This window comes from Patiria miniata, unplaced genomic scaffold (genome assembly GCF_015706575.1).
Source record: "Patiria miniata isolate m_02_andy unplaced genomic scaffold, ASM1570657v1 HiC_scaffold_4, whole genome shotgun sequence".
Classification (NCBI taxonomy): Eukaryota; Metazoa; Echinodermata; class Asteroidea; order Valvatida; family Asterinidae; genus Patiria; species Patiria miniata.
The window spans coordinates 4,852,180-4,880,120 of NW_024037071.1; the positions used below are offsets into that span (position 1 = coordinate 4,852,180).

Below are 27,941 nucleotides of genomic sequence, written 5' to 3' on the forward strand. Positions count from 1 at the left end.
ATGGAAGTGGTATCCATCATTTAGCTCATCCAGATACTTTCATAAAAACCGAATGTCAGAGCAGTTTAAACTTCCCTCTTTTTGTGAGGGGGGGGGGGGGGGCTCTGAGGTAAGACTTTTCATTAAAGCCACTATTTCTGCGGTTTTGTTTTTGGTTCAAAATGCAGGCCAACAAAATACAAGGCCTGGCGAATGTTGTGCGAAGCGCGCGCCGTTTATGGAGATCTGCGGAAATTAATAAAGACACCGTAACCCCAAGGGGGCAACTCCGCTAGGTTCCCGGTCAGAGAATCCGGCAACATCAATAGCGAGACGGAACCGGCAAGAAAAGGGAGATTGCGGTGATGAACTCCCAACCACCTTAAGAAAGATATGGAGGCTTTTTCGATCTCAAGAAGGAGTAAAGAAAGGTGGGAGATTTAAGTGACTGAATGTGGGCTAAATCAATATTGGCAGTGTGCTCCAAGTTGCCTTGCTGAATAGAATTGTTATCGAGTGGCCGGTGACAGGCCGGCTATTTCACCCACACCTGTGTAGGTGCCTGCGAAGAAATCTTCACTCCACACGATCTTTACTCACGGAAATGTACTCGTCTTGAGTTTCAAACCAATGAGAGATTTTCAGTGAGGCTATTAGAGGTTTAATTAAAGGCTGGATGACCTAGAAGGGTACTTGTGTTGCTGATTATCACGTGAAATCGCATTAGAGTGACCTTTGATATGGGTATGATTATAGTATAGCGCTGTAACTCGCACAAAGGAGGTGGAATTGGCCATGCTCACACATAAAGTCCCGGCGCAGACTGAGTCGATGCAGGGTTTGGATACCAGAGGAATGGCCTGACAAATCGAAAATTTCATTAAGATAATTTTGGACAATGTTGTCGACTTTAACTTGAGCCACGATCCCCAAGTCCGTAAGCGACGATAAGCAACACAATGAAGGTCTTTATTAATAATGAAGTAACTATATAAATTATGCACAAATGCCTATCTAAGCAATACAACACCATTGCCCCCTGACCCCGCCTCAACGCATAAGGCCTATAGCACCACAATTTAATGGTACACAGTATATCATTTGCAGCTATCCAAAAAGTAAGTGACGAAGTTATTGTTGAAAAAGCTTGCTTGGTTTAAAAATGGGATAGCAATAAACTCCATGTGAAATTATTCTTTCTGATATGCTGTCAGTTTGAAGAAAACAATTAAAGAAGGCCATTTCCAAAGATGCATCAAGTGACACATTTTTGGAAATATCCGTTTTGTAGTTGGTTTGTATTTCGGCGAATCGGTGAATGGGTGCGCGCAAGCGTTGACACGACGCACACGCGCGCGCGATTTCTACTATTCGTCGGTTCAGTGCGTGACATCGCATTGTTGCAATCGGTTGAATGAGAATGTGTCGCGGATGCTGATTTTGGTCATAATACAAAACAGGACTCGGCAGCTTTTCAATTGAAATCGAGACCCTAGAATATTGTGTTCACGGTTGTTAAGCACCCGTCTTTAGATTTTGAGCACTTTTGTTGCTTCAAACGAAACAATGCACAAATGACAAATGATTTACCCTACCTTTAAACATGGTTTAATTTAATGCATACATGTACACATTGGTAGCTGTTCTGCTAATGAAAAAAACGACATTGAAACCATTTTCTACTCAGGTGTTTTGTACAAGAATGGACCCTTTTAGTTGCATCGACACAACGGTTTTATCAAAAGAGCCTTTTTCCCCTTTCATAAATACTCGCATAAGCGTTCACATACGGGCAGCACAGCAGCGTTAACCGTTCACCTTAAAATTCTTGTAGACATAAGAATAAACAACCCCCACTCCGTAATTAGCTTGGCATGTGATTGTGTTTTATTGAACGACCTTAACAATACTACAAGGAAAGAAAGCATCGAGAGATTTTCATAAATACCCCCATAAACGTTCACATACGGGCAGCACAGCAGCGTTAACCGTTGCGTTCACCTCAAAATTCTTGTACATAAGAATAAACAACCCCACTCCGTAATTAGCTTGGCATGTGATTGTGTTTTATTGAACGATCTTAACAATAATACAAGAAAAGAAATCATCGAGAGAAAAAAATACTCACTTCTAGAATTGCAGAGTTTTTACAATTTGCACAATATTTGATTAGAGTCGGATGTCTGCATCAGTTATTTGAACAAGTACTGAAACGTTACTAGATATCTTCCATATGTAATGTCAATTGTTGTGACGTCATCGTTAGTGAAAGGTACCTTACACCTTGATAGAATTACGTCTATGGATGCGTCTACACTGCATAACGAATAGTATTGCCTTTGCGGACTTGTTTTGCGCTTCGTAGTGTAAAGAGCTTTCCTTTGACAATATTTAATTCAATTACGATGATGCGTTTTTTTCCCAGAAGAGTGTTTCTTTGTGTCAGATTACAAAACGCTATTCAATTGAACAGAATATTAAATACAAGCCTTGCTAAGGATTGACTGGTAAGGCGGGGAGTGGTCACTGTTCACTGGCATAGTATACGACAGTTCCTTCATTTCTGCAATGGTTCCAGTATGGATCAACCTACCAGATGCCATTGTTGGTCTTCCTATACGACAACAGGAACCACGGCCTTCCGCTCAAGAATACATAACTTTCTTAATCATTTGTATTTTTTTCTTCGAATCAAAAGACTTTGCACACAATGTGTACGGTTATCATTACTGCACTCTGTTATCTTTCTTTTGCTTCCTTTCGGTACAAGTGGGCACTGCTTTTCCAGTTCTTATCCGTTAAAAAACAGTGTCGTTATCTCCAAGAACTTTCTCCTAAAACATAAAACATTCACCAGTAATGGACAAGCTTTCAAATGAAACATGGTGCGACGTTGCGCATTTTACTTTTTTTATGTGGAATTTGTAGAACGGATGAATCTAATTCGTAGCAGTAATAGGTGAGTTAGTAGTCTCATAAGGGCATCAAGTTGGCCATATCATTCCATCTATTTAAACCTTTTGGTATAAACGAGGTCGTTAAGGCTAGTTATTACTCATGATATCCTGAAAATGTAGGCCCATACAGACATAATACCTGATTCCGAATGCCTAAAATAATGGGTAATGTTTGAGCTGTGTATGAGTCGTGTTAGATTCCCGTTAAATAAGTGCACAGTGCATTATACATTGCATTAGATCTAAGATGTCATACCTATTATTGCAAGTATTTCGTATTTCCATGAATCTATTCTATAAAGTCTTTGTGTTTTTTTGTAAGCTAGGACTATTCCAACGTGAATACGTGAACAGTTATTTACAAAGTTTTCATACGAGATTCTGTCCGTCATAGCAGCTACTTGTCACCACTTAAAGGGTCTTTCCAACACGAGCTTCACACTCGAAACGTCACTGGATAAATTAAATATAATTTTAAGACCCTTTGGCTTAAATATAAGGTAGGAATCTATAGCGTTGTTTATTGTAACAGGTAATTTCTACCACTTTTGGAGTTCTACATGTTGAAAAATAAGGCAGTACACACTATCATCCCATTGCGCCTATTCATAAAAGCTTTAAGACTATATAGATGTGCTGTGCTCTATCATATATCAACTAAACGCTACTGGCCATATGGAAACTAAAGCGCAGAACTGATTTTTTATTTTCTAAAATCGAGAAAAACTGTTACAATTGCGTATTTCAGTCAGACAAACGTCGTATCCCTTTCGGGTCGTATTTTCATTGATCGGTACCGTCATTAATTACTTCAGTCATTTGAAAATAATTTGCGAAATATTCTACGATATTTGACAACTACGTGCAACATTTTTTTTTAAAGTTAAAACTATAACAGAAATAAGAATAAAATGTGCTTCAGTGTCGTGATTTACGATTTCAATTAACCAAACTTTGTTTAAATTGAAAATATGGAACAATGTAAAGTCACAGTTCCTTATGACAGGTATGCACGGGATTTACATGGAGTACATCCAGTGTCAAACATGAGTCTTTCAAAACCCATGATATTTAGTCAGGATATTTCTGTTTTAAAATTGTGAAATTATAATTTTGTCTTTTAGCTGCTGACTTGTTAGATTTCTTCGCAACAAAAGGAACTGACACTATATCTTAAACTTAGGATTCCAATTCAATTGCAGTGATTTTTTTTGTCTAGAAAGTAATAATGTCAACCTTTTTTTGCAGTGTTGAGTTCCACACAATGCAAAGCGATACAAGTTCAATTGGAAACGTCCTGTTGGGAATCACCAAAAATATGTTCTTTGGGAGTTGAAGAGGAAAGTTCTTTCAAAATTCTATCGAAAACTGGATTAATGTGTTTTCTTGATACCGCATTGCATTGTGGGCCTCATGGAACCAAGTTGGGATGGTAGGGGCGATAAGATTAAGGCTGACGCAAGAGGGCGTCTATCAGCCTCTCTTTCAGTCTGTCCTTAAGGTTCCGCTGTCCTGTCTCGGCTGTTCTGCAAGCTGTGTCTAATGAACAGCTCCCTAGACAAAACACGAAAAGGTGGAGAAAGAAATTGAATTATTGAAGGAGCAATTATTCATGTGAAAATGAAGACAGATCCCCCTAGGCGTCGTACAGAGCATTTTGCATGTAAGCGTCGGGCGTGCCTGGCATGTTTCCGTGTTAGCTTAAACAGTTAAACGACCGTGCAATTCTGTTTTAATGGCATATAGGTTCATTTGCATTTGCCCCAAAAGTGACCTACCGAATTATTTAAAAAAAAAACTTACATGGATAATAAATCGTACTGGTAAGAAACACCCTTGAAATTATTCTGTCTGGCTTGCTGTCATTTAGACGAAACCAAGAGTGCTATAAAATAACGAAATCTTGTCTCGTGATCAAAACGTTACGCATGGTTTTTCACTGTTTTCTCGAAAAGTGTATAGTATCTACTGTGTTGAAACTTCAAATGATTGGTTTTGAACATTCTTCTTTGGATTTTGAGTGGTGTTATTGCTGGAAACGAACAAAGTGCATGATCAGCAAGTGATTCTATATGCCTTTACACAATTAGGAGTGGAGGCGTCGAATTTCTCCCCAACATTTTTACTTCCTTTGGCGACGACACCAACATGGTTTACTACAATTATGTTTCTCATCGATTTTGGCCACCGGTTTCTATCGATGCTCAAGAATACGCACGGACAGATACGGCAGACATAAGAAAACTTCCTTTTTTAGGACTAGGGAATGTTTTAACGGATGTGCAGCCTTGCAAATGCTATATGCGTCATTGAGAAAATATCAAATCGATTAGTTTTTGTCTGGGAGACACGTGTTATGATAAAGATTTCTTCTAATGCAATAAATACAGTGACGTACATTTTAATGTGCGACAGATTACGCTCACGAAAGTTGCAGTTTAAGGTACCGTAAAGCGTTTTAAAGCCCTTCAGACACCTTCAGTTTTGATACGACCATCTTTGACCCGAGTACCCACGTTTTAATTCAATAGGGTACCGGTACCTGGTTCCCGAACTACCCGTAAGTGCACACCACCAGTACTATTGAATTCCCACTCTAATGTTTGAGTTATCTTGACATTTTACTCAAGAATTTTCCCCTCGCGTTTTCCCCTCACGTCCAAAAGTCGACATTTATAGGCTTTTCTCTGGGTTTCTTTGGGTTTCTAAGCTCTAATGTGTGTGCACTTTTGAGAAACTCTTAAATTCATTACAAGTCATAATCGATTAAACTTAAAACAAGTGAAAATATTTTATGACCTGATCCAGTGGAATGAAAGTCAACCTGTCACTTAATTGTTTTTTTTTAAACATGCAGTAGGAAGTGCATACGATTTGCCTATCATTTTGATTTTCACCGACTTATATAAATGTTTAATAATAGATTAGTTGGGTGAAAAGGTTGAGTTTTTTCCCATTTATTTCAATTGTTAAACATTATGTAAAGAACAATCACTCAAATGTTGGTCTGGGGACTTGTGCCTCATTTTCATGGGTTGATCACATTGGTACTTTTTTTTGCAGTGCTGCATATCAAAGGTACAGACCTAGCACTGAAATATCATTTTTTATTTATGATCAAACGAAAGGCCAATGCCCAACAGGTATTGCCCGTCTCCTATAATGCTCATGCAAACGAGTTTAGCCACTTGTCAATTCAACACCCTCTATCATCGATGAGAATGTTGCTGGAACATGATTGCAGTATCATGTTTCAATCCTTCAGTGTCATTTGGAGCGGAGATAAGTGTTTTGTCTCTCCACAACTCAACATCGCAAAAATGAGTTGTAGAAAATGTCATTCCGAATCCGGATAGGATTTGTCTGCCTATAATAGTGTTTTCCGGAGTAGTGTGGGGAACCTCTAAAAGGGCATAATCAAATAATCAAACATTTAAAAAGTTGCTGTCCTGCGTTAAAAGAGCATAGGATCATTTGCTTTTTGGGTGTTTTTTTTTTGAAGCGACAAAATTGTTCAAAATCTGACGAAGAGTGCAAAGCAACTAAGTTGTTGAAATTTCAGCTCAGTGGAGATTTTGCGCAAACAGAGAATACGTATGCACAGTGCTTGGATTCCGTTGCTAAAGCACAGTTTCAATTGTGTTTTATTCTCGAATAATACCGTTTCAGGCGGATGATAATTTTGTTTTAGTCCTATCTTCACCTTTTGAGCAAGGAATTCAGTTGGTTTCGGGTAATTGCAAATGTATACGTGCCTTTAAAATGTGCTGCAGTTTGTTAATCGCGTTGTACATTTTGCTAATCCCAGAGGTCCAGACGATCGTCTTTGACCTAGATTCCACTGTCACTATGACTGCAACAAAAACCTACACTCCTTAGGCCAAATTTGTAGGGGAAACTGGGAACAGCTTTCAATATGGCTTGCCTAATTTAGAAAGTAAAATGACGTGTGGTTTTTTTAATTCAGTGAATTTCTGTACCATGTAAAACTAGATATCTTTTACGCAGATGTACTTTAACGAAAGGACCAAAATAAAAGATGGGAACGTATCCTAAAGTTTAACAATAACGACTTGCTACGATGCAGGCGAAGGACAAGAGTATCACTAGAACCTACGCTTATTCAAAAACAGGGAGACTGGATTTGCATAATCTTTTCTTGTTTTTGTGAAGTATTCTCATAAAAAAGTTGCCGATAATACTTACTGCTGCTACAGCAGAATCCATTTGAAACACACTTGCCATCAGCGACGGCTTCACACGTCTCGCCCACGACTTCACATGGTGTAGGCAGCTCGATTTCTTCTTGACAAACGTAGGCCTCTTTTGTACCCATCAAACACCCGAAGGAATCACCGCAGCAAATGGCTGAGCCTACGCACTGGCCTGTTCCCCCAGGCCCGCATGATAGGCACTAGATTAGAGAGAGATACGAAAAGGTATTTTTGAGGGTAACCCAAATTGTTATCTTAGGAGAAATTATACTACACACGATTCGGGCAAGCACTAGCGGGCAGGGGGGGGGGGGAGTATGCCCCTCCCAAAAAAGCGAGCACAGGTGACTTTGTTTAAAAATCGATGTTGTATTTTACCACAGGGAATACCCATTCTCGTTCCCTTCACGGATACGTAAAAAAATATGAATACAAAGTAAAGAAAGGGGGGCTAACAGCGCCCTCTAACGTCAAAATAAGATCCAGGCCCACTGCTTTTCGAATTCGCCTCTGCCAGCTGGCCCAGCTCCCTCCAACTCAATATTCTAGATTAGCCCCTCTCTTCCTATCTTAAGCTCCCCCAACCCCACCCGCGTACTTGCGTACTTATAATGGAGTCGATACGCCGGTCACGTCGCAGAAGCGTTATGGCAAATTAACAAGAAAATCCACAGATTTGAATACCAAGTGGTATAACTATTAATATAAAGTACAAAATAAATACCCAGTGAGAAAATTAATGAAGATTTGTCATCTTAAGTAGAGATTTGGTAAATACTTGCCAACCACGTTTGAAATATATGCGTCTATTGCCGTCACTTCAAAACAAATTTCAATGTTTATATTAAAAAAAGTCTAATGCATTCAAATTAAGGTCGGACCACCTGTTATTATCGGTCGTGCCACATAAATTATCGAATTATCGAATTATGCCGCGAGGAATCATTTCAAAACTCGCAAAGCTGTTGAAAAAAATCAATCCGAAAAGCAATAAAAGTACCCCCACAACTCAAGGAGCTTAGCGGGTCAATATGAGGTAAGAATTTAAATACTCCAGTGTCTTAGGTTACTCGTGCAGGGGTGTCGGCTTCCATGAAAACCCAACATCACGATTGTGGAGCAGAAAAAAAAAATTCGACGGTTGGTGTAGATGACACGTACTGCATGCAACGGACGTGGCGTGGTCAGTGCAAGATATTAGACCTCTCAATTAATAAGCTCGGTGTCAGTTTCAGATTGGGTTGTCCCCACTGATGGTGTCTGCGGAGGACACTGCGCCACTGAGTGACGCCAAAATTGGCAATATTACACCCAGAATGCGTATCCCTGCTGACAAGCCTCACTATTACAAGTGCCATTCAGCGCGACATTGAAATGAAGTCCTCCAGCGAGATCTTCATTTTTATTTCAAGATTTTCATTTTCAAGATTTTCTACACTTGGGCTGACGACGTACTTTCTACTTAATGAGGTTGTAGGTGGTTTACAGTGCATAAGCAATAGCACAATATGTAATACAGTTACCCAATTAGAAAGATGTTTTCTTTGTTGAAAAGCTAATGAACTATACTCTCCAAATATGTATCGATATTTGTGATGTATTTTTTAAAAAGCTGTGAAAAAGAGGGCGCTTTGAGGGTTCGTTTGTTTTTCTGACACCCTGTATATACTAAATCCTCTTCCCCCTTTTGACAAAAAATAATTATCAAGCCCTCTTGCCCCCCCCCCCCCAAAATGATTCTGGATCTGCCCTTACTTTGGAGACTCCTTGATCCACCACTGTGAAAGTTTTACTAGTTTCCAACATGTTTTTTCAACCGATAAACAAAATGGTTGTTTTGAGATATTTATTTTACTGTAAGGCAAAGATGTGAGAAAACACTAAAAATGTTCCTCGCCGCGACGTTGTCAAAAATGTTGCCAGTGGTCCAAGTTTAAAGAGGCATTTGTCACCACATGCTCCTCCGTGGGCGTCAGGACTGACTGACCGCATCATGCCCTTGGTCCTGACGGAAAGGATTCTTCACGGCAGTGTTCCCTAAAGCATGTTGAAGCAATCTCGAAAAATCGGAGCTGGCAACCGGTCAGAGAAACTGGGTCATTTATAAGTGTCTGCTTGTCAGAAGTCAGGTTCACTTTGTTTTCTATGACTTCTTGTTTGTTCCACATATGTTGTACATGTTCACCCCCATCAGAATTCTCTTTTATAACCAACAGTTAATTTTAACTCTCGAGTTGGGGGCGATAGTTTCTGAATAAGTACTGAGAAAGAATGACAGAACTACACTTCCTATTGTTTTTCGTGACTTGTCAATGATGTTTGAAAACTCAAATAGTTACGCTTCATCTATTTTTTTTCACTAAAACTTTAACACGGTATTAGGCTTATCTCGATCTCCAGTCTACTGTTATTGTTCATAATTATTTAGTATGGAGAAACAGTGACAGCTCCTTGGAACGGTTTAAGACTAAATGTAATTTCTTTCATTCTCTTAAGTTTTCGTGGCTAGTGATTTGATCTTATTTTTCATCACCAAAACGTCCTCGCGGTTTTCTGTATATTCCCTCACCACAACAGTACCCAGCCGCAAGAAAACAAACCCTCGATTTCTTCGAGGGTACTGTCACAGTTGAAAAGTGGACTTGATTAAACGAGGCCCATAAATCGCAATGACATCAAAGTGCGAGGTAGTATGTACAATGGTTGCCGATAGCAGCGATGTTCAGTGATCGTTAAATGCTTGTAAAACCTACGCGAACTATCAAAAACAAATATCCCGAGAGTGCATATACATCTGCGTCGAGGTTTCAACTCGACGTCGGTTACAAAAAAAAATATCAAAAAGTCTTTATCATGTTGAATTCGGTCAATTCCGTTGAAACTCTATAACACGAATCGGATTTGTGTTTAAGCCTATAACATCTCAGATTAGTTCTTTATATCAGATCGTTTCTCTGATAAATTCTGTACCAGACACCTGGTCTAATAATGCGAAACGTAATCGTTGGATATTTGTCAAATGAGTCTAAGTGTGAGTTTGGAATATTGTTTAAACCATAGGAATATTGATTAAAAACAATTACATCAGGGGTGAGATTGGTAATAAGTGCAAAGCGCTTTGATATTGTGATACGATGGAAAGCTCTACGTAATAAAAATTACATTGATTGCGATTATTATTGACAGTAACCGAAAAGTGACAAATCCACTCAATAATCGGCAGAGGTTTTTGGGCCGCTGAGGGCCTCAGATGCAATGTAGAAAATAAAAAAAAGAAGATGATTTGTTTTGGTTTTGGAGGCCGTTCGGGATGCTTTCTAAGGAGGCGTCGCATGTAAACGAATTATCGGGCAATGCACCCATCGCAAAGCGCGCCCGAAGTGGCAATTCTAATCAATGCTTCGACCCCAATTTGCGAGGTGGCGCGAACCGACACACCGGAGAATCGATTCAAATTTAATATTCCCCGCTGGCCTCCGCGCGCTAATCACACGGAGTGAATGCCTATACGAGTCCAACCGATTGGATTTAGGAATAAAAAAGGGGTGGGCTTACAAGGTGTTTAGCTGAATGTCAGAGTGCCAGGGGAGGAACAGGTAACCAGGGTACACTTTCATATTTTTTCTCTGGAAATATTCGATGGAACGACGTGAACCTTTTATATTGTGTCGACAAGTCAACAGTAAACGGTTTTCCGTTTTTGTTACTTCTGTCGGTCCCGCGAGATCAACTTTCATCAGCAGTTCAGTCTGAACGGCCCGGAGACATTGCACATTCGTAGTTTACATTTCTGGTTGTGATTTCCTTTTTTAACTTCACATTGGTGAAAGTGTTGAGGATGTTTTTATTCGTGGGTTTTAGGAACTGGCCAAAATAATGCCACATACCAAACCCATGCAGATAATGTCTCAAAGTTCGCGTGACAACTATTTCAGAGGTGTACAACAATCATTATTAAAATCCATAATCAGGAAAAAAGGATAACATGGTTTGGAATACGAAAAAGAGGCCGAAACTATCCAAGCTTTACTCTCTATGGCTGGCAAACTTTGAAATAGATACATTTTTTTCAATCGGATTTTTCCATTAGCAATGAAAACATGATGCAAAATTAGATTTTGATATAAAATGGTGACGTTTCCGAAACTACTACTTCTGTCTGTTCATGTGAGCATGTTTTCTTTCTCTTCGCGTCTCCTTTTCAAAAATTACGATCACCATTACCAACAGAAACAAATCCGTTCAGTTTGCATGACGTCCCATAAAATGAATCGTAACTCATGTAAGCTTGCATGGCTCCCCAAAGCCGTCTCTAGTTCAGCCATAAATATTCTTCCCAGATTTGGTTTTGACAAGCAAATTACTGACACAGAGACACTGAGAGAAGATGTCCGGATTGATGTCAGGAGTCCGTGGATATGATACTTTCTTGCTAGCTGCTAGGCCTCAGGTGGATTTCCCTCGTCCCACTTCGCAGGAACATATTTCATGTTATCATGAAAATTAGGGTCACACCAAAACCAACACAATATAGACCTCAATTACAGGTGCATTTAGAGTTTGAAGCCAGTTCATTACAAGGAGATTCTTTAAATCGATTTCATGAACTAAAACATTGTAAAATATTTCACAATCACAAACATACAAACATTTTGCGACCTTATATAAATCACTGCGGGTCCAGACGTGGGTTTGAAATCCAAATACCAATTGTGGACACGGCATTCCGGTCAACGGCTTAATTGGATATTGCAGATTGCCAGTTAAAACCAACAAAGGATCAATCATTTGGCGTCACTGAGTTGAAAACATTTTAACTGATACAATTCTCTCGTGTATTGGTGCGTCACTGATGACGTAGGTAAATTGAATCGAGACATAACTATAATTGGTAAACCATATGTTTTGTACACGATCGCCAAATCGGGGACCTTCGGGGATCGGGGACCTCATCAGTTGGACATAATTGAAATGTTATTCCAGCCCCAATTCAAAGGTTCTCAAAGTTGTTTTGACCTGATCCTCCGCCTCAATGAGCACTTATCGTTGGTGAGATTTAATTAAAAGACACTTGCTCCCCACCAACGCGCACTGGCATTAACTATCTACCAGAAAATACATATTGTCATGGTATGATCCATGCATTCGCCTTTCATAGGGATACCTTCAGTGCGAAATGTCTGAACGGGATGATACGAGCGGTTTGTGTCGGATCTGATGCAATGACTTAAGATAAGACAATTGTCTCAAGATTTGAAAACAGTGCTGCGTGCACGCGTGTCAGATAATGGTCACATTTCCCAATATTAACGTAATCGCGTTATTGTAAAGTTGCCTCTGCTCACTTTTTTTCAAGGAGCCCAAACGAAGTCTAATATATTGCCAGATTTTGCGAGTGTGAACCTTATTATTCTACCAAATGTCAACACAACCAAATTTCAACACAACCAAACACCGATTAGCTAATTTGTTTGTCTCGTGCACTCAATGAACACACAGATTCCACTGTAGGCCCCTATACTGTTCTGGATAGTGGGTTCCCGACGAAAATATTTTCTTCGTCAAAAGTTGATAAAACTTAAATGTGAAAGTTTTAAAAACATTGATTAATTTCCCGAAGAAACCTAAACGGTATATACATATTTGTGCGTGGGTGGAGTAGACGTGTTTTCCAGACGCTGTGCTGCTTTTAAATGAACTCAGCCTTCATCTCTATATTGCATCAGAACGTGTTATTGATGAAATATTTGTCCTTATATTCTTGTAGGAAGTGGGTGTTTTTGACCAGTCTCTTCTCTCCCGACAATTGTTTCATTTTTTCCCAGTCGACAGCCCCGTTTAATTAATCACAATTGCGCGCCTTTTCGGCACCAATCGATTTGCACAGTGTGTGAACTTCACTGTTCAGCAAGGCGTGAAACCGACGTTAATGATTTTTTTTTTTGAATTTTTTTTGGTTTGATATCGAGAGATGTAAGATATCGCACCGTCGCCCTTGACTTCAAGAAGTCAATTCCACCTGCTGCTTGCTAACACTTGTTCTCTAGGAATCGATAGCTGGGAACGGTCGGCCCCTCTTGCGAATGACGCCTATCACTTCCTGAAGTTAATGACTACATGTGTGGTGACATTTTACCCGCCCAGCAACTTCACCTACAGCGTCTTGATTCTTCCACACTGAAATTCTCAAAATGAAGTTGAATGAATTTGGAAACTAGCCAATCTGAGATATCAAGACAACGGGTCTGACAATGGACAATGAAGACAAATAGGCCTATTACCGATTAAATGACAAATTTGATCATGTTACTTTTTACATCGGAAGGTTTTAGATTACCAATCTTGAATCGTTAGTCCTAATATAAACCTAACCTGCATCTTGTCTACAGTAGGTATACGACAATATGATACATTAAGCATATAAATCGTCAGTCAAACAAAAACGAATCCTACCAAATCAAATGTCTAAATTCGTGGATGGCTGGATCGTAGTATATCATATATATTAAAGGAATCTCTTTGAACGATTTATTAGAACGACTTTACTCCTAATTTCGGTAGATATGAGGGTTCAAGCCTTTTTGGGTACATTGACGCTATAAATCAGTTATGCCTATACGTGATCGCGTAAATACCGAGGCAATACTCGAAGACTTTTTCATAGTCATCAGAGATGCTTGCCCCCTCCCCGCACCCCGATTCCGTTTTCAGCTGTCTGACAAGATTAAAACTATTTCAGTGGGTGTATGACTAGAGACAAGCAGGGAGTATTCTGTCACCCGGGCCAGTGTGAAAATGTCAGCTTCAATGAAGAAGGCTACCCCCGGGAGACGCTCGTGTCGGCTGCAAAAGAGGAAATGAAGCCAAACGTACGGAGTGGTTAGCGGAGCCCGGGCTGTTCTGCCCTCACGCAAGCTAAACACAAATATTCCGTCTCGCTTTTCCTGTTCTTTGATCGCATTCACGTCCATTGTCTTCACTCTCTGCAACCTCTAGAGTACAAATTGGCGCGCCAATATCTTGCCCCCGGCACTGGGAAATCAGCAGAAGCCGTGATTGGAAACTTCTCCCCACAAAAAGTGTGTATAATTATGCTCTGGAGTTGACAACGGGTCGCTTCTGATGAAATCAACTCAACACCAAAATCCAATTGTGGACCTGCGCGACTGATGTTTTGATTTAACAAACAAGCGTTTGATCGCGGGTCGTGACGTTTCGGCAATAATTATTTGACGTGACACGACTTGGTTTTTTTTTATCTGTCTCTCTCAGTGCTGTAGCTTTTGTTTACCTATCCGATGGGAGAAGCTTATCCTTACGTGCGTATTTGTATGGACCTTTAATTTGTCAACACAACGTAATCAAGCAAGCACGTGTTTTTCATCAAATCCAAATCTAACTCAATATCCCAGTCCGTGGGAATTGCAAATAGACTGCGTGGCTAGTTTTACAATTCTCGCGCGGCAAACAATTATTGAAACGTTTTTAAAGGAATAGGCGACTTATCTAAGGAAACGCGCTTTCCAAAGGTGCTTGGCTAGCCAATTAAATTGAGTGGGTTTACAAATTAAGACCGGGTCTATAGAGTGTTGCAGTAATATAGTTACTATGGCTCCGCAATCATACCTGTGCGATTATTCGGAGCTAGCGCGAGAGACCAAATATATTTCCTTGGATTCATTTCTCGACGGAGTTAATAACAATTCATTTACTTATTTCCGTCTCGAATGAAACAAGTGTGTGACTTAAATGCGCCGTGATTGAAATATAATCCAACAGTTTTAGAAAATACCATCCAAAGATTCAGACAACATTTCACCCTGTCTAGAATTCTCAGTCTTAATCAACCGCGCAAAAACTGCGTTAATTGGTTTTTTTTAAATTTAATATGAGTAAAGGCCCAGGAGTAGGAAAGACGATCTTGTCAATAATCAAAGCTTAACAAATTAAAAGTAGCAGTGGGATTTCTCAATAAACAAAGATCTGTTTAAAAGCTGACAAATCGCCACGCCCTTCTATTTCACTCCCTTGTAAATAATGATTATTCACAGATAAATTTTTGCCAATATTTTTGCACTGAAATATTTTGTTATATGAAAAATATTTTTCAGTGAATTTGCTCAGTGCGCCCGAATGAAGAGACAATATTTAAGACAAGAGGCTTACAATGCTTCTTGGACATCTAGCAAGAAAACCGCCAAAAGATCTAAAGAGCCATACATTTGTCAGGGTAAGATAAAAATGGAAAACCATAAATTGGTTAAATATGTCATTTTTATCAAGGAAACATTTATTTCCTCATGTACTGCAATTTAAATATTGAAACAAGGTAGGTAACACATAATTAAAGCTTTACGGAATGCCGTATTAACAGATATTATGTGTTTCCATACAATATCAATCAGGAAAAGGGGAAAGAGATTAGACCACCACTAAGGAAGTACATAAAACCAAGTCGTACATAAAGGTCACCGACGACGGCAAAGTTTAGAATGAAGTTTCACCTCACAATCCTTTGCAGTTCAAATTAGTGTTTCTAACACCTGACTGACCACCTGACTTACCACCTGAGTAACCACTTAGCCTGAACCAGCAGTGCAATTTAGATCGAGTCATATTAAAGATGTACTGTCAGTGCCATTTTCGAGTTCCGCCCCGAAAATATATATTGTATTCTCAACTGCTATTTTCTAGCAAAAGCAGAGTTATGCACTTTTGAATGAGACATCGAACGAAAAAAAATCGACCGACGTTTAGCTATAAAATGGACAATTTATTCAGTTTTTGCAGGGTGGACTGGTTCCCTACCTTTATCAGCATTGATGTCGTAGGGACCGGTAACAGTTTTGGATACGCAAAAGCAAACAAAATAAAAACCCTTTTTCAGCGGGTTGCTGACGCCAAAAATAGAAGGGAAATTTTTTTTTTAAAACGGATGAATTCTGCTGAAAAAAAAATACAAATCGAATTTGAAAAGCACGGAAAGTACATCTTTAAAGACGACAGATATAGACCTAATTCACCAGGAAGCCATTTCAATCGAGTTCCCTGAATCTATTTTATAAATTGTCAACTGTTGAATGGGATGGTGCCAGACTATTGGAATGCTTTTCAAGCCCCACTTTCATTGTTTTTAAAATGTGGCTGAAAAATGTTTAATCACAAATGTTAACTTATTCATCAGAGCAGACTGGTATGAATTTGTAATGAACTTTTATTTCATTGTTTTAATTTCTACTCGAAAATTCCAAAAAGGAAGAGTTTACCTCGCTTTCAATTTAAAATGGCCGACTCGAAGTCTATTAAGAAGACAGGTGACAGATTGTAAGATGTTATAACCGATGCCTCACCTGTCTGATTGAGTTGTAACCTGATCTTTTGCCCCCTTCCGGGCAGTCTTGCACCAGGCATGCCTGGCCATGTAACCAGAGCGCCACTAGTACGCCGGTCCAAAGCGCTGCTGCTGCCCTCATACCCATCGGCTGCCTGTATTGCAAGAACAACAAAAACCAGTCATAAAGTACTTGTCGTGAAAAATGAGCGGATGGATCTTGGATGAGTAGGCACTTGAACTTGTCACTTATCGGTGATTATTAGCCAGAGGGCTTGATCAAGGAGTGTTCGAAGGGGCTGGATTCATGAGAAGGGGGGGGGAGGGGAAAGGCCTTAAGCAATGAACCGGAATTGATGGATCGAATTCAACATGGTTCAATTTTTAGGTAAAATGTTCAGATACGCTAAGAGCTTTCCAATGAGAAATTACAGGAAGGTATAGCATATCTAATAATTTTTAATTTTTAATTAGTATCACACCGAATCAAATATCGCAAAATGAACATATTTTTGAAAAGATCACAAAGTTTACAGTAGGCTACGTATTTTTCTTTACAAAATGTTTTCTTCTATAATCCAGTAGCACGAAGGAATGTGGGATTTTGCAGTAGAGCACGGATATAATAACTCAAAGCACGGACAAGAAACGGCGCCATCAATTGTTGATGAAAAAGACTAGGCAAATATCAGAAGTACATGTTCGCGGGGCTGTTATAATTGATTCAATAATGAAGAAACAGGTCGGGCAAAGTGCTCCAGTGAATACGAACATTTCTCACATGGCTACTCAGAAGTTTCTGTGATTCCCAAAGATCTCAAAATACTAAATGTTCATGTTAATTACAATGAATTCATCAGTCCCCACTTGATTGAAGGTTAATTGAATTAAACATGACGTCCTTGTGATGCATATCAGTCTGTTGCGTAGCAAGGTAGTTTTTATTGCTAAAAAGGGCACTCTTTACAAATATTGGGGGGGGGGAGGGGAAAGCGCTGGTGAAAAAAGGGGCTTTGCATGGAAAAGGGCCGTCTTTACAAAATATTGAGGGGTAAATACCCCCCCCCCCGCTAGCTACGCCTATGCATAGAGATATTCGTGGGTTTGCCGGTGTCTTGTGAGGTATTTGACGTAATTTTATGAGCAAACACGGTACAGTCTGGGTTACTCGGGGGGGAACTCAAACCCACGACCTACTGCTTACTAGTGCAGACTACTAACAACTCGACCACCAAAATGAGAAGCATCTATCGTAACCATGGTTAACAAAAATCTCATCCGTGTTATTTTAAATCGCACACTTTTAACTCCCAACCGTGCAGGTAGGATTTTGATTTACTCAGCAACGATATCTGCGTGACCGTCTATTTCGAAAATGCTTCCCACTGAAATAATACCAATTTGAGCAGAAGCAAATCTCTTCGTCGTTTAATGTATCAGCCTTTTTTCAGGTTTTACAAGCGGAATTACCCTTACGAACCTCTCTTTTCTTACACAATCAGTTTTTAGAATCGCATCTCTGGTCGCGATTTTTAATCTCCCAATTTCATCTTCTAGTTTCCGGTTTCCTGTTATGTCTTGTGGCATTTTGATATTTTCCCCCTATGATTTTGATCAAATTGGACTTGCGAAATCATCGAAGCGGAAGGTGAATAATTCGGCCAGCCTTGATGCTTGCCACGCTGCGTTCTTTTACGTTGACCGACTCGCCGGGCGCGATGCACTTATCTCGCTCTGCCGTAACCTTCGCACCATATAAAATCCCCCTTTGGTAAAATAATATCAGGCCGTGATTGAAGCGTGAATTCAACTCGGATTTCATTAAATAATTTGACTTGATTTCTGTTCTGCCCTGTCGGATTCAACGAGAGTTCCCGCGGTCGCGCATGCGTGAATGTCGCGTTACAATTGTTGACCCAGAGTGGACAGAAGAAACAAGGAGATGTAGTTTGATGTGGTTTCAGCCAAATGCATTAACCACCGTGTTTGTTGATTGAAGGATATAGGAATGGGCGCGCCTGTGTTGTAGCAATGTCTACAAAATGTTCATAAGAGCAATAATTGATCAAAGTAACTTTTTGATATCTTCATTCAGTAATATTTAGAGCTCTGTTATGTTAATCACTTACGTTAATCTTAAACATCGCGTAGAAATTGATTAAAGCTAAGAGCTTTTTCTTTCCAACACTTACAAAATCATTGGGGTCATTCCAATGGCATTACCACAATTAAGGGATTTACACTGTACCTAGTCCTAATCCTTATGAACAATAACAAGAGTAAACATGAATTTGATTGAAATACCTTTTATTTTCCACCTTCGGAACAGGTATCCCTTTAAGTTCTATTTTAAATCTTTTCAGCATATTTATAATTCATAAATATGTCAAAACATTACAGTAATTGCACAAATGAAAGACAATCGCAAAGTGTGTTTACAGTAACATATTTCACTGTTTGAAACACTTTGGAAAAGGATGAAATCACTTTGCATAATCACTTTACACACTTTTTACATAATTGTCATTTTCTCAGCAACCCAATGTGCTGTATTCTTGATTTTTTCAGTATTTGAAATAAAAAAGCTCTCAGCTTCAATCTGATTTTCAAAACATAAAAATTCACCCATCACAATTATGAGAAAAAGGCAAATGTTTCAGGGTTGCTTTTTGGGGGGTCACCCTGAATAGGCGAGGTTGCTTACAACTAAGCGGTCAGTTTGGATCGGGCTGGACGATCGGGCAATAATCTGCAGCGCGTAGGTATACTCACGTTTGGCATTGTTCATCCATTCTCATCTTTCGTTTTATTTCATTGCTTTTTTTTCATTGCTCATCTTGTGATGGGGACTAAAGACATCCCGTTGGGAGAAGTCTTTTGTCTAAACGGGTCTTGGATTGGTTTCATATAATGCATCGGTTTTAACAATGGAAAACAAACGCAGATGCGCAAATTGCCGTACAAGTATAGGATTACATTTAATACTTTCAGCTTAAAGGTCAATTTTCTAATTAATTGTCAGCTTATTTTTTTTCGGTTTAGTCCCATTCTAACCAGTTGTTATTTTGAAACGTGTGATCAGACCTTGTCTTTATGGTCATTTATTGTTTTATATATACCTTTTTGTTAGAATTCACAGAGAACTTTGTTATCAGGAGGAACATTGATACACATCGTATAAAGTGCACAACTCTATGTTATTATCAATGACTTAAGAGGATATCGAGTAATGCTCTGGTGTCTAACGATAACTTTCACTTGCACTTGTCCAATGTACTTTTCACGCCAATTGTTCCGACCGAATATCGGCGGAGATTGGAATCATATAGGATAATGGATCCTCACGGTATCAGCTTTCCTGCCCTGGACAGCACCGGTATAACGGCCGGGCCGCGGGCTGTACGGGACACCGTATACCCATTGGGCCGGACTTTCAGAGCGGGCTACCATAATCCCGCGTGACAGGCCACGGAGTGAAATTGATTTGGGGTGTCTCTCCGGAGCGGGGACTGAACCAAATTGTACCGGGACATGATGGTGGATTTCGCCGGTTCGCACCTCCCGCTCGGAACGTGATCGATCACAATGATCACCGGAATTTCCTCCTTGAACGGTCTCGCCATATTGGTGCAAAAACAGAGGCCGCACCTGCCTGCATCTTTTGTGTTACTGTTGTTTTCCCTCTATGGCACAAAGTACAGCGTTCTCCATTTTTTCAGGTTGCACGTTAAGATGAGCTGAAAAACTTTGTGTAACACACATTCTTTTCGCGTTGGTTTTATCCTTTTATTACCACTTTCCTTATGAAACCACGATTCCTTCAAAAGCAAAATTATTATAGGAATCCCAAATGGGTCGAAGACGAAAAAGGAGGAACGGCTGTTTGAGCGTTAAATGGAAAATATATCTTAAAGAATCAGATATGAACGAGAAAACCATCAAAGAACTGCCCCACAGTTAACCTTTCGTTTGTCTGTAAACGTCCGCGCCACAATGGGTAGCCATCAAAATGCATACATTTCAACCGTGGTTGGCAAAAGATTTGCCCAAAATTCAGAGGGAGGTACCTTCATGAACTTGGTTGTGCATGTATTTTGTTATCCAGTGTACAAATAATCATGCGACAAACCATGCAATATTTATATTTCAACTCTGCGGGATAGTTTTTGATTTTGTTTCCCTTCATAAAAAGCCGCCTGTAGTTTGCCTACTGCTGCGGATATAGCCAAATGTCATTCATTGCTTTTGTAAGGCGCTGTTTTTCTAACAGTAGTATTCTAGTGTTCCAATGGTGCAATTTCGTTGGGGAAATCTTCTATTCAGTAACCGTTCAAACAAGTTAGCAAAAAGATTGGGTATTGAGCAGATGAGAGGAAAAGGTGTTAACGAAAAACCCGGAGCTAACATGGGACGGTAAGAGCGATCGAACCAATCAATGTTGCGGGTTGGAGTGAGACATTGCCCCCCGTCTATACCCCCCTTGAACTCCCGGTGAAAGTAGACTACGATCGTCAAATCCGTTCGTCTAAATCCCATCTTGTCATGCCTCGGGGGTTCAGTTATTTTCCACCGGAGATTAACTCTTCCTGATTCTTCTAAATGTCAGAAACTGTGACTTCTTTCGCCAAAACTCCCCCTCTTGAGCACTGATTGAGGACTGCATTATTCTCCCAACAATAATTGTGGTGTCTCAAAGTCCTGAACATTGATGAAACTAGGACAGAATTCCTTTACACCGACCGTTTTAACTGGGCAACAATTGTGCATTTCTTCAAAATGTCAGGTTTTTTTTTTTTAAAGATAGGCCCCAATTGATATGGGTAATGTCAACTGTTTAGGAAAAGCTTGTATACTATATGCATGATCGTTTCGCCAATGGAAATTACTAATGCCATGTAAATCCATTTCACGTTGCAGTATTTCTAGGCGGTCACAATCACATCGTTACAAATGATGGTCTGCGTTCCAGTCTGTTGAACCAGCCTACCGCATTATCACGGTCTCCATGTTTTCATAGGCGTTCTGACATTGACTGTGTAGATCGGAGCTTTAACATAATTATCTAGATCGGATCCACTTCAGGTTTGCCCAGATCAGTTGAAATAATAAACTGTTTTATACCGAAACGATCAATCTAATTCATTCTCCAACTGAGAAAACACAAAACGTCAATACGAATAGTAAAGCTAACCATGTCGGTTTTTTTTTAAATTGTATTTGGAGTACTTGTATGACAAAGTCATATTAAGTGCAGCAAAAGCATTAAGTAGAGGACAGTGTTATCATACCTCCGCCAAGGAGGTTATGTTTTTTTTCGCATTTTGTTGGTTGGTTAGTTGGTTGGTTTGTCTGTAAAGAAGATAACTCAAAAATTTATGCACGGATTTGCATGAAACATCTTTTAGGGGCGGTCCTTGGTATACAAGTACAAATCGATAAGATTTTGGAAGTGATCCGGATCTGGGTCTGGATGCAGAATTTTTTAAAGGATTCTTCACCATTTATGCGAGTATGTTTTATGGGTGTACGAACAATTATGGTGGGGAATTGTTCCGTCTTGGCGGAGGTTTGCGCTCTCTGAGTGCTTTCGAGTTCTGTGATGTGATTAAATTCTCATTTTCAAATAGTTATTTTCATATACTTTCCAATAATTTGATTTTCTTCCTGTTATCGGATGGAAATCCCACGTCTCGCCTGATCCCTTTAAACGATCTCGAAGACATAGTTCTTTCGACAAAATGTATTTTATCCCCGGAAGACTGTCTGATGGCACGATTCTGTCTTCATAAAACATAATTTCACGTAGACTACTGTTTCCCGGAAGGTAAGTCGTTTGGTCCAAAACAAAACGATAAAAAATGCAATGTGATGACAAGTGCATCTTAAAGTTAAGCATAAGTACCTCTCCTGAATAATGGGAATGAATTAAACGATCTTCGTACGTTTGTCAACGCTATTTCACTGACAGGAAACGTTCTAAGTATGGTTCGATTTTATAAAATTGTTCATTTAATTTATGCTCCCAATTGGAATACATGTACATAATTTACGACGTGATATTACGTGTATTTGTTTTTGCTGTGAACAATTTCAACGGCTATTTTTAATCTGAAAAACCAAATAACATACATTACAAGATCTAACCCTTGTTTAGAACGTTTACTGCTTTCGGTATTGCATACACGTAAAAAGTGTTGTCAATTTCCGCGAAACACTGTGTTTCATTCGTAAGAGAAAAACGCGCAGTATTTATGTTAACAAAAGGCCGCATTTTTGAGTGCACTCCGTGTGAGCGCACGGGTCAATAGACAACCACTGAATCACCGAATGATAAGAAAAAAAAATCAAATTTCCGCTGCTTTATTATTTCCATGGAAATGTTGGGAATTGATTTAGCGCTCCTAGATGTAAGCCATCACTCCAAGCGACGCATTTCGCGAGTAATGAAACACTTGAGATCTTTGAGACAGGAAATGCTGTAATGACTTGCGCCTTTCATATTGGGCCGGAATGTATTTTTTTTTGTCTGGATACAATTGAATTCGCAGTAATTGCTTGAGTGGTTAGTTCAGTCGTCTACACGAGATGTTTCTTAAAGGCTGCCTGAGGAATCTAACTGGCCTATACATTCTGTTTTTACCATAGTTGTAGGCTATCTACACGTAAGATGTGTTCATAAACATTTGTGTTCAAAGAGATCGTCGTGGATTTAGTCTCCACTTATCATTTTTCAACAATTAATGAATATTGAAATATTATTCAACAACACTTATTTACAGCATTTGTTATACAAACAATCTGATCGAAAATTACTCAAGTTGGATATTTTTTAATGTGCTATGCTCATATACAATGGAACAGAATGCATGCTTGGCTTCCTCAAAACCTTTTTTTTTTAAAATAGATCTGGCTAAAAACAAAAAGTGCACAAAATATGAATAAAGGCAAGTTTTTTTAAAACATCTTTGCGCAAATCATAGACAATGTTTCTGTACCTAAGTGGGGTCTCGGTGATCATATATCTGCACTTATAAAATTGAGAGTTTAACCTGTCCAGCTTAATTCTTCGGTTCTACCAAATTTCATGTTGGTAAAACAAGGTTAATACTGCGAATATCAGGACCCGATTTGGCAGTAAGTGGGCACGATTCGCACGCTTCGTAGCTAACATCTTGTTGACGTATCCCCTTGGTACACTTTTTTAATACAGTGCAGGAATTAGAGGAAAGCCGACTAACCTAAATGCTCATAGCTCCATGATGGAATTCGTCGAACCGTGCTAAACAACGCGAATCGGGAGTATTAAAGGTTGGTCAGCCCACTCCGTGTACTGATGTTTTCAGTTAGAAGAAGAATCACCGTCCCACAGATGCCTGGATTGTGACTATCACATTCTGTACTTATTCTAATCTTCTTACGAAGAAAACAACTTAGCAACAGATACCTTTCACCTGTAAATGTTTTAGCCTGATTTTTCTTTTATTTCCATAAGCGATATGGACGCTTTTAACATGACCGAGGCGATGAAGAGTTGAACGTGAATAACTGTAGCGTTACGCGGGGTATTTTTCCCAAAGAAATGAAACAAGACATATTATGAAAAGATATGAAAACCATCTAATATGTCACATATGCTAAAATATATCTACAAAAAATAGAGTAGTACGCATTTTGTTTGATCGTATACGCCAAATATATTATTTGATTGGTTTACGGAAAATCCCCAGAAATGTCTTCTTCTAAAATGCAATTACATGAAACATTCAGTTATGAATAGGGCCTATACCGATACAATTTATTTTGCAAAACAAGTGGTTTTCGAGGGGAAGCAAAAGACGGGCAAAGTGCTTGTAATGATCGTTTGCAGTCTGGTAAAATAAAAGCCTTTTCCGCAGGTCACAGTACAATTTATTTTTCTAACAGTGGGTTTTAAAAAACGAACGTACCTGTAGAGTTCCCCTTCGACAATTCCTCACTCCCAACAACAGGTTATTCAATAATCGACTAGCGCCCAGTCAATATTGTAGATGTCTACCTCCAACGATACACAATCACGCTTCTCGCCTTACGCCGTGCTACACCGCCGCTCACAAAATGCACGCACGTACACCAATCATCACACTTTATGCCAAAACTTCCTATCACAATGAGCATGAGCTCGGATGTCACGTGGTTACATGTCAGATGCCTTATTGGTTGCTATGTAATAGTCAGGAAGGCGAGTGGGTTGGAACACGATGTTGTTTAATATTGTTCTGTCACTGAGACAGTCTAGTCGTTTCCTGTTGTTTAGTTCGTGTGGACGTTTTTCTTCTTTTTTGATAGACCTTTCCAAGTACGCTGTACTCACAGAGGACCTCTCCAATGGTAAAAGCACTGTGCTATTCATAGAGATAATCCGTCAGGGGGCAGACTTGTTTTGTACAATAGATGGAATCCAAGGGCGGATCGGGGGGGGGGGGGGCAACCGTGGCCATGCCTCCCCCCCCCCAAAAAAAAACCAACCCATTTTATTTTAAGTGACGTCGCAATAAAGGCAGGCACTGCGTACACCACCATCTTTCCCTCAATAAATGGTAAAAGTGGTCAGAAATTGCCTCAGATCGCACCACAGAGCATCTAGAATCCAAATTTTTTTCGCGGCACTTAAGCGGGCCCTGAACCCCACGCCGTAATTTTTGGGCCCACATTTTGGGGCCCCAAATTGTGTTCTGGATCCGCCCTTGATGGAGCTATGTTCTGTCATTTAAGGGCCTCTGTGAATGTACAGTGAATGGTCCGTACGATCCCGTAATTATCTTGGTTTTTTTTAGATTGGCGATATTTTACTTATTTGATAATCGCTTCAAGATGAGACAAGTTTGATATTAGATATGGCGTATGTGTAAACGACTCTGACACATGACAGATTCAGGAGTATGAAGTAGTTTCAAAAGGTGGAATTATTGCCTTTGGCGAAGACATAGTTCAGACAAGAAGATTCTGTTATGCCGACAGGTTGGCTGAAAGAATCACTGACAAAAAGCAGTTCATTTGAAAGCATGTACACAAAGCTCACATGCAAACAAACAACTTATTTTGCATTTAGAAATTATTGAAACATAATCAGCATGAACCTACTGCCTTTTCACACTTATTTCAAGTGTTGACGAGTCACCAATTAAAAAAATACATGTTTTGGTAGTATAGTATCAAGTTAATTAGTTTCTATCTCAGTTAATTAGTTTCTATCTTAACAAAAGTATAGTGACTCTACCTTTAACCTTCTAAAAGGGTTGATATATAAGTGCAATCTTTTACCGTTTGACGACGTACTGAGCATGGGAAATCAGCTTTTGAGTCGTGTAATGTTTTGTTTCAAATATTATTTCATCTGTTCTTTTCTTCGTGTGGAAAAAAAGTCTGAGCATAGTTAATATTCACAATACGACGATAACCTTTTGACCACGATTTTGTACAGTCCGAAGTAATAGAATGTGGAATCCAAATTTACTTGTTCGGTTATTGGCCAAATGAATGAAAGGAACAAGGATTTCAACGAAAAATGTATTTTAAGGATGCATAACGTATGTGTGGTGCATGCTTCAATCATTGTACTGATGAGAAAAAATTGTAAACGGAGAATTCGCACAGTGATACTTCAGTTCTTGTTATTAAATGAAACACTTGAATATGTTATGCCCGACAGCCAGTTTCGGTAAAAAATAAGCTAGCACCAAAGAATCAAGAGGAAAAGCGAACGCAAACCAAGAGATGAAATAGTTACGGGGAATGCCCTTATTACAAAATTGAGTTAAATGACCAATAAATTATCCTGGGTTTGTCAACTGTTATGTGAAGATCGTGATTCTGAAATAAAGGTCATTACTAACTAATTGCTTCTGTACCCCGAGGCAAGATTTGCGTTAGGGATAATTATCATTCACCGAGTTTGAACACATGAATATTGAATCACGTGACTCGCATAAATCAATTAGGTGATTGACTTGCTTCTTCCTACGAGTGGTATTTTACGTATAGGCATACATTGTACATTCATTGCTTTTTCTGAAGAATCCATTTTGAAACATATCGAGGATTTTTTCCGGAAAAATCGATGAAGGTTGTCTTTATTAATATCAGAACTCACTTTTGTCCTTCACTGTTAAAATTGAGCTTCCGAAAGCTAATAGCTTCTGATATACTCGTGAAGAATTTAGGTTCATACATAGCTGATAATGTTTAATGGAAAATAAGCGAGAGTGTGTATTTTATCTTTTAAGATAGCACAAAAGGCATATTTTCACAATTGATCTTTGGTGTTTTTCTATCTCCGTGGTGCACGCAGTACGTCAGTAAGGAACACTCAAATCTGCCTTGTCAACTCGCGCTCTGCCCTATTGAGCCACTCAAGCATCAGCGATACCTTAAACAAGCATGAATATATTTATATTTGTTTTTTTTTTTCAGCCAGCTTCCATTAACTGCCGAGTTCATGTTTTAGGTTTAATTTTTACAAAAGGGCTGAATTTCGTCATACGCTTCTTCTACCTGGTTACACAATGACCATACAAAAAAAATTATCCAATGTAACCCGTATAACCAACCAACCAATGCACAAAAGGAATGTAATATCGAAAATTATCCTTGACCTTGTCCTGACCTGGGTCATCGTGATCAGGGTACATCGCCTGGGAAAAATATTGAAAGAGCAACAACACATTTATAAAGCATACCTTTTCATAACATTTAGTACATCAGGGCAAAATCAAAATGAAAAAAATCCCCGAATATTATTGTAAAATTGTTAGAATAGAAAATAATGGGATGTTTTATTTAAATGAATGTGTAATTTACACACAATGTATACATATTGAAAGAGTGCATGAAATTCATGATTTTGGGGGGATATTATATTATCCCCTTGAAACTGACACTATGTATGACATTTAGATAAATGAAAGTGATCCTCCCATATAATGTTCGTTATAGAACCTTCTGTTAATTTGATATTTTGACGGAACTTTATACTCAATAACTGAAACCGAACGAGACACCAAAAAGACATAGCATTATCAGAAAGGCACCCGTAATGCTCACACTGACTAAATACTTGAATACAATCTTACTCCCAAAATAAACCCCCAAAACATGGATTGTTACTACTTTAGAACAGAAAAGAGTTCTTAAATTTCTTACCCGAAATAACGCAGGATTTTCATAGATGCACAATGACATTTCGTTCGTAAACTAAAATACATTTAAGCCGTTGAATCCAAAGTACGTCATATTGAACAAATAGGCCTGGGAAATGCATGGGAATCTCAAAATTCAAATGGAAAGAAAATATGAAACTGTGTCCCAAGCCGATACGACTCATAGTCAGATGTATTTATTTGTCTTCGGTTTCTGTCTTGGCTACATTGCTTCAACAAAAGACGTGCACTTCGAGGTTGCCTTTTCTTTAAGTGGAACTTTTGA

At 39.1% G+C, this 27,941-nt stretch overlaps 1 protein-coding gene across 1 annotated transcript; it reads right to left on the minus strand.

Annotated features, from left to right (window-relative positions):
• Positions 1-2,023: 2,023 nt before the first annotated feature.
• Positions 2,024-24,589, minus strand: LOC119739573 (oxytocin-neurophysin 1-like). The gene is made up of 4 exons (XM_038214553.1): positions 24,428-24,589; positions 16,501-16,636; positions 7,143-7,350; positions 2,024-4,490 (listed from the first exon to the last, which is right to left on the minus strand). The coding sequence occupies exons 2-4, from the start codon at positions 16,627-16,629 to the stop codon at positions 4,384-4,386; spliced, it is 444 nt and encodes a 147-aa protein (XP_038070481.1). The 5' UTR covers positions 16,630-16,636; positions 24,428-24,589; the 3' UTR covers positions 2,024-4,383.
• Between the last annotated feature and the right edge of the window lie 3,352 nt (positions 24,590-27,941).

Coding starts and splice junctions, on each gene's coding strand:
- LOC119739573 (XM_038214553.1), bottom strand. CDS start 16,629: ATGGGTATGAGGGCAGCAGCAGCGCTTTGGACCGGCGTACTAGTGGCG. Junction 7,351..16,500: donor GTTACAACTCAATCAGACAG/GTGAGGCATCGG, acceptor TCTCTAATCTAG/TGCCTATCATGCGGGCCTGG. Junction 4,491..7,142: donor TGGATTCTGCTGTAGCAGCA/GTAAGTATTATC, acceptor TGTTTTGTCTAG/GGAGCTGTTCATTAGACACA.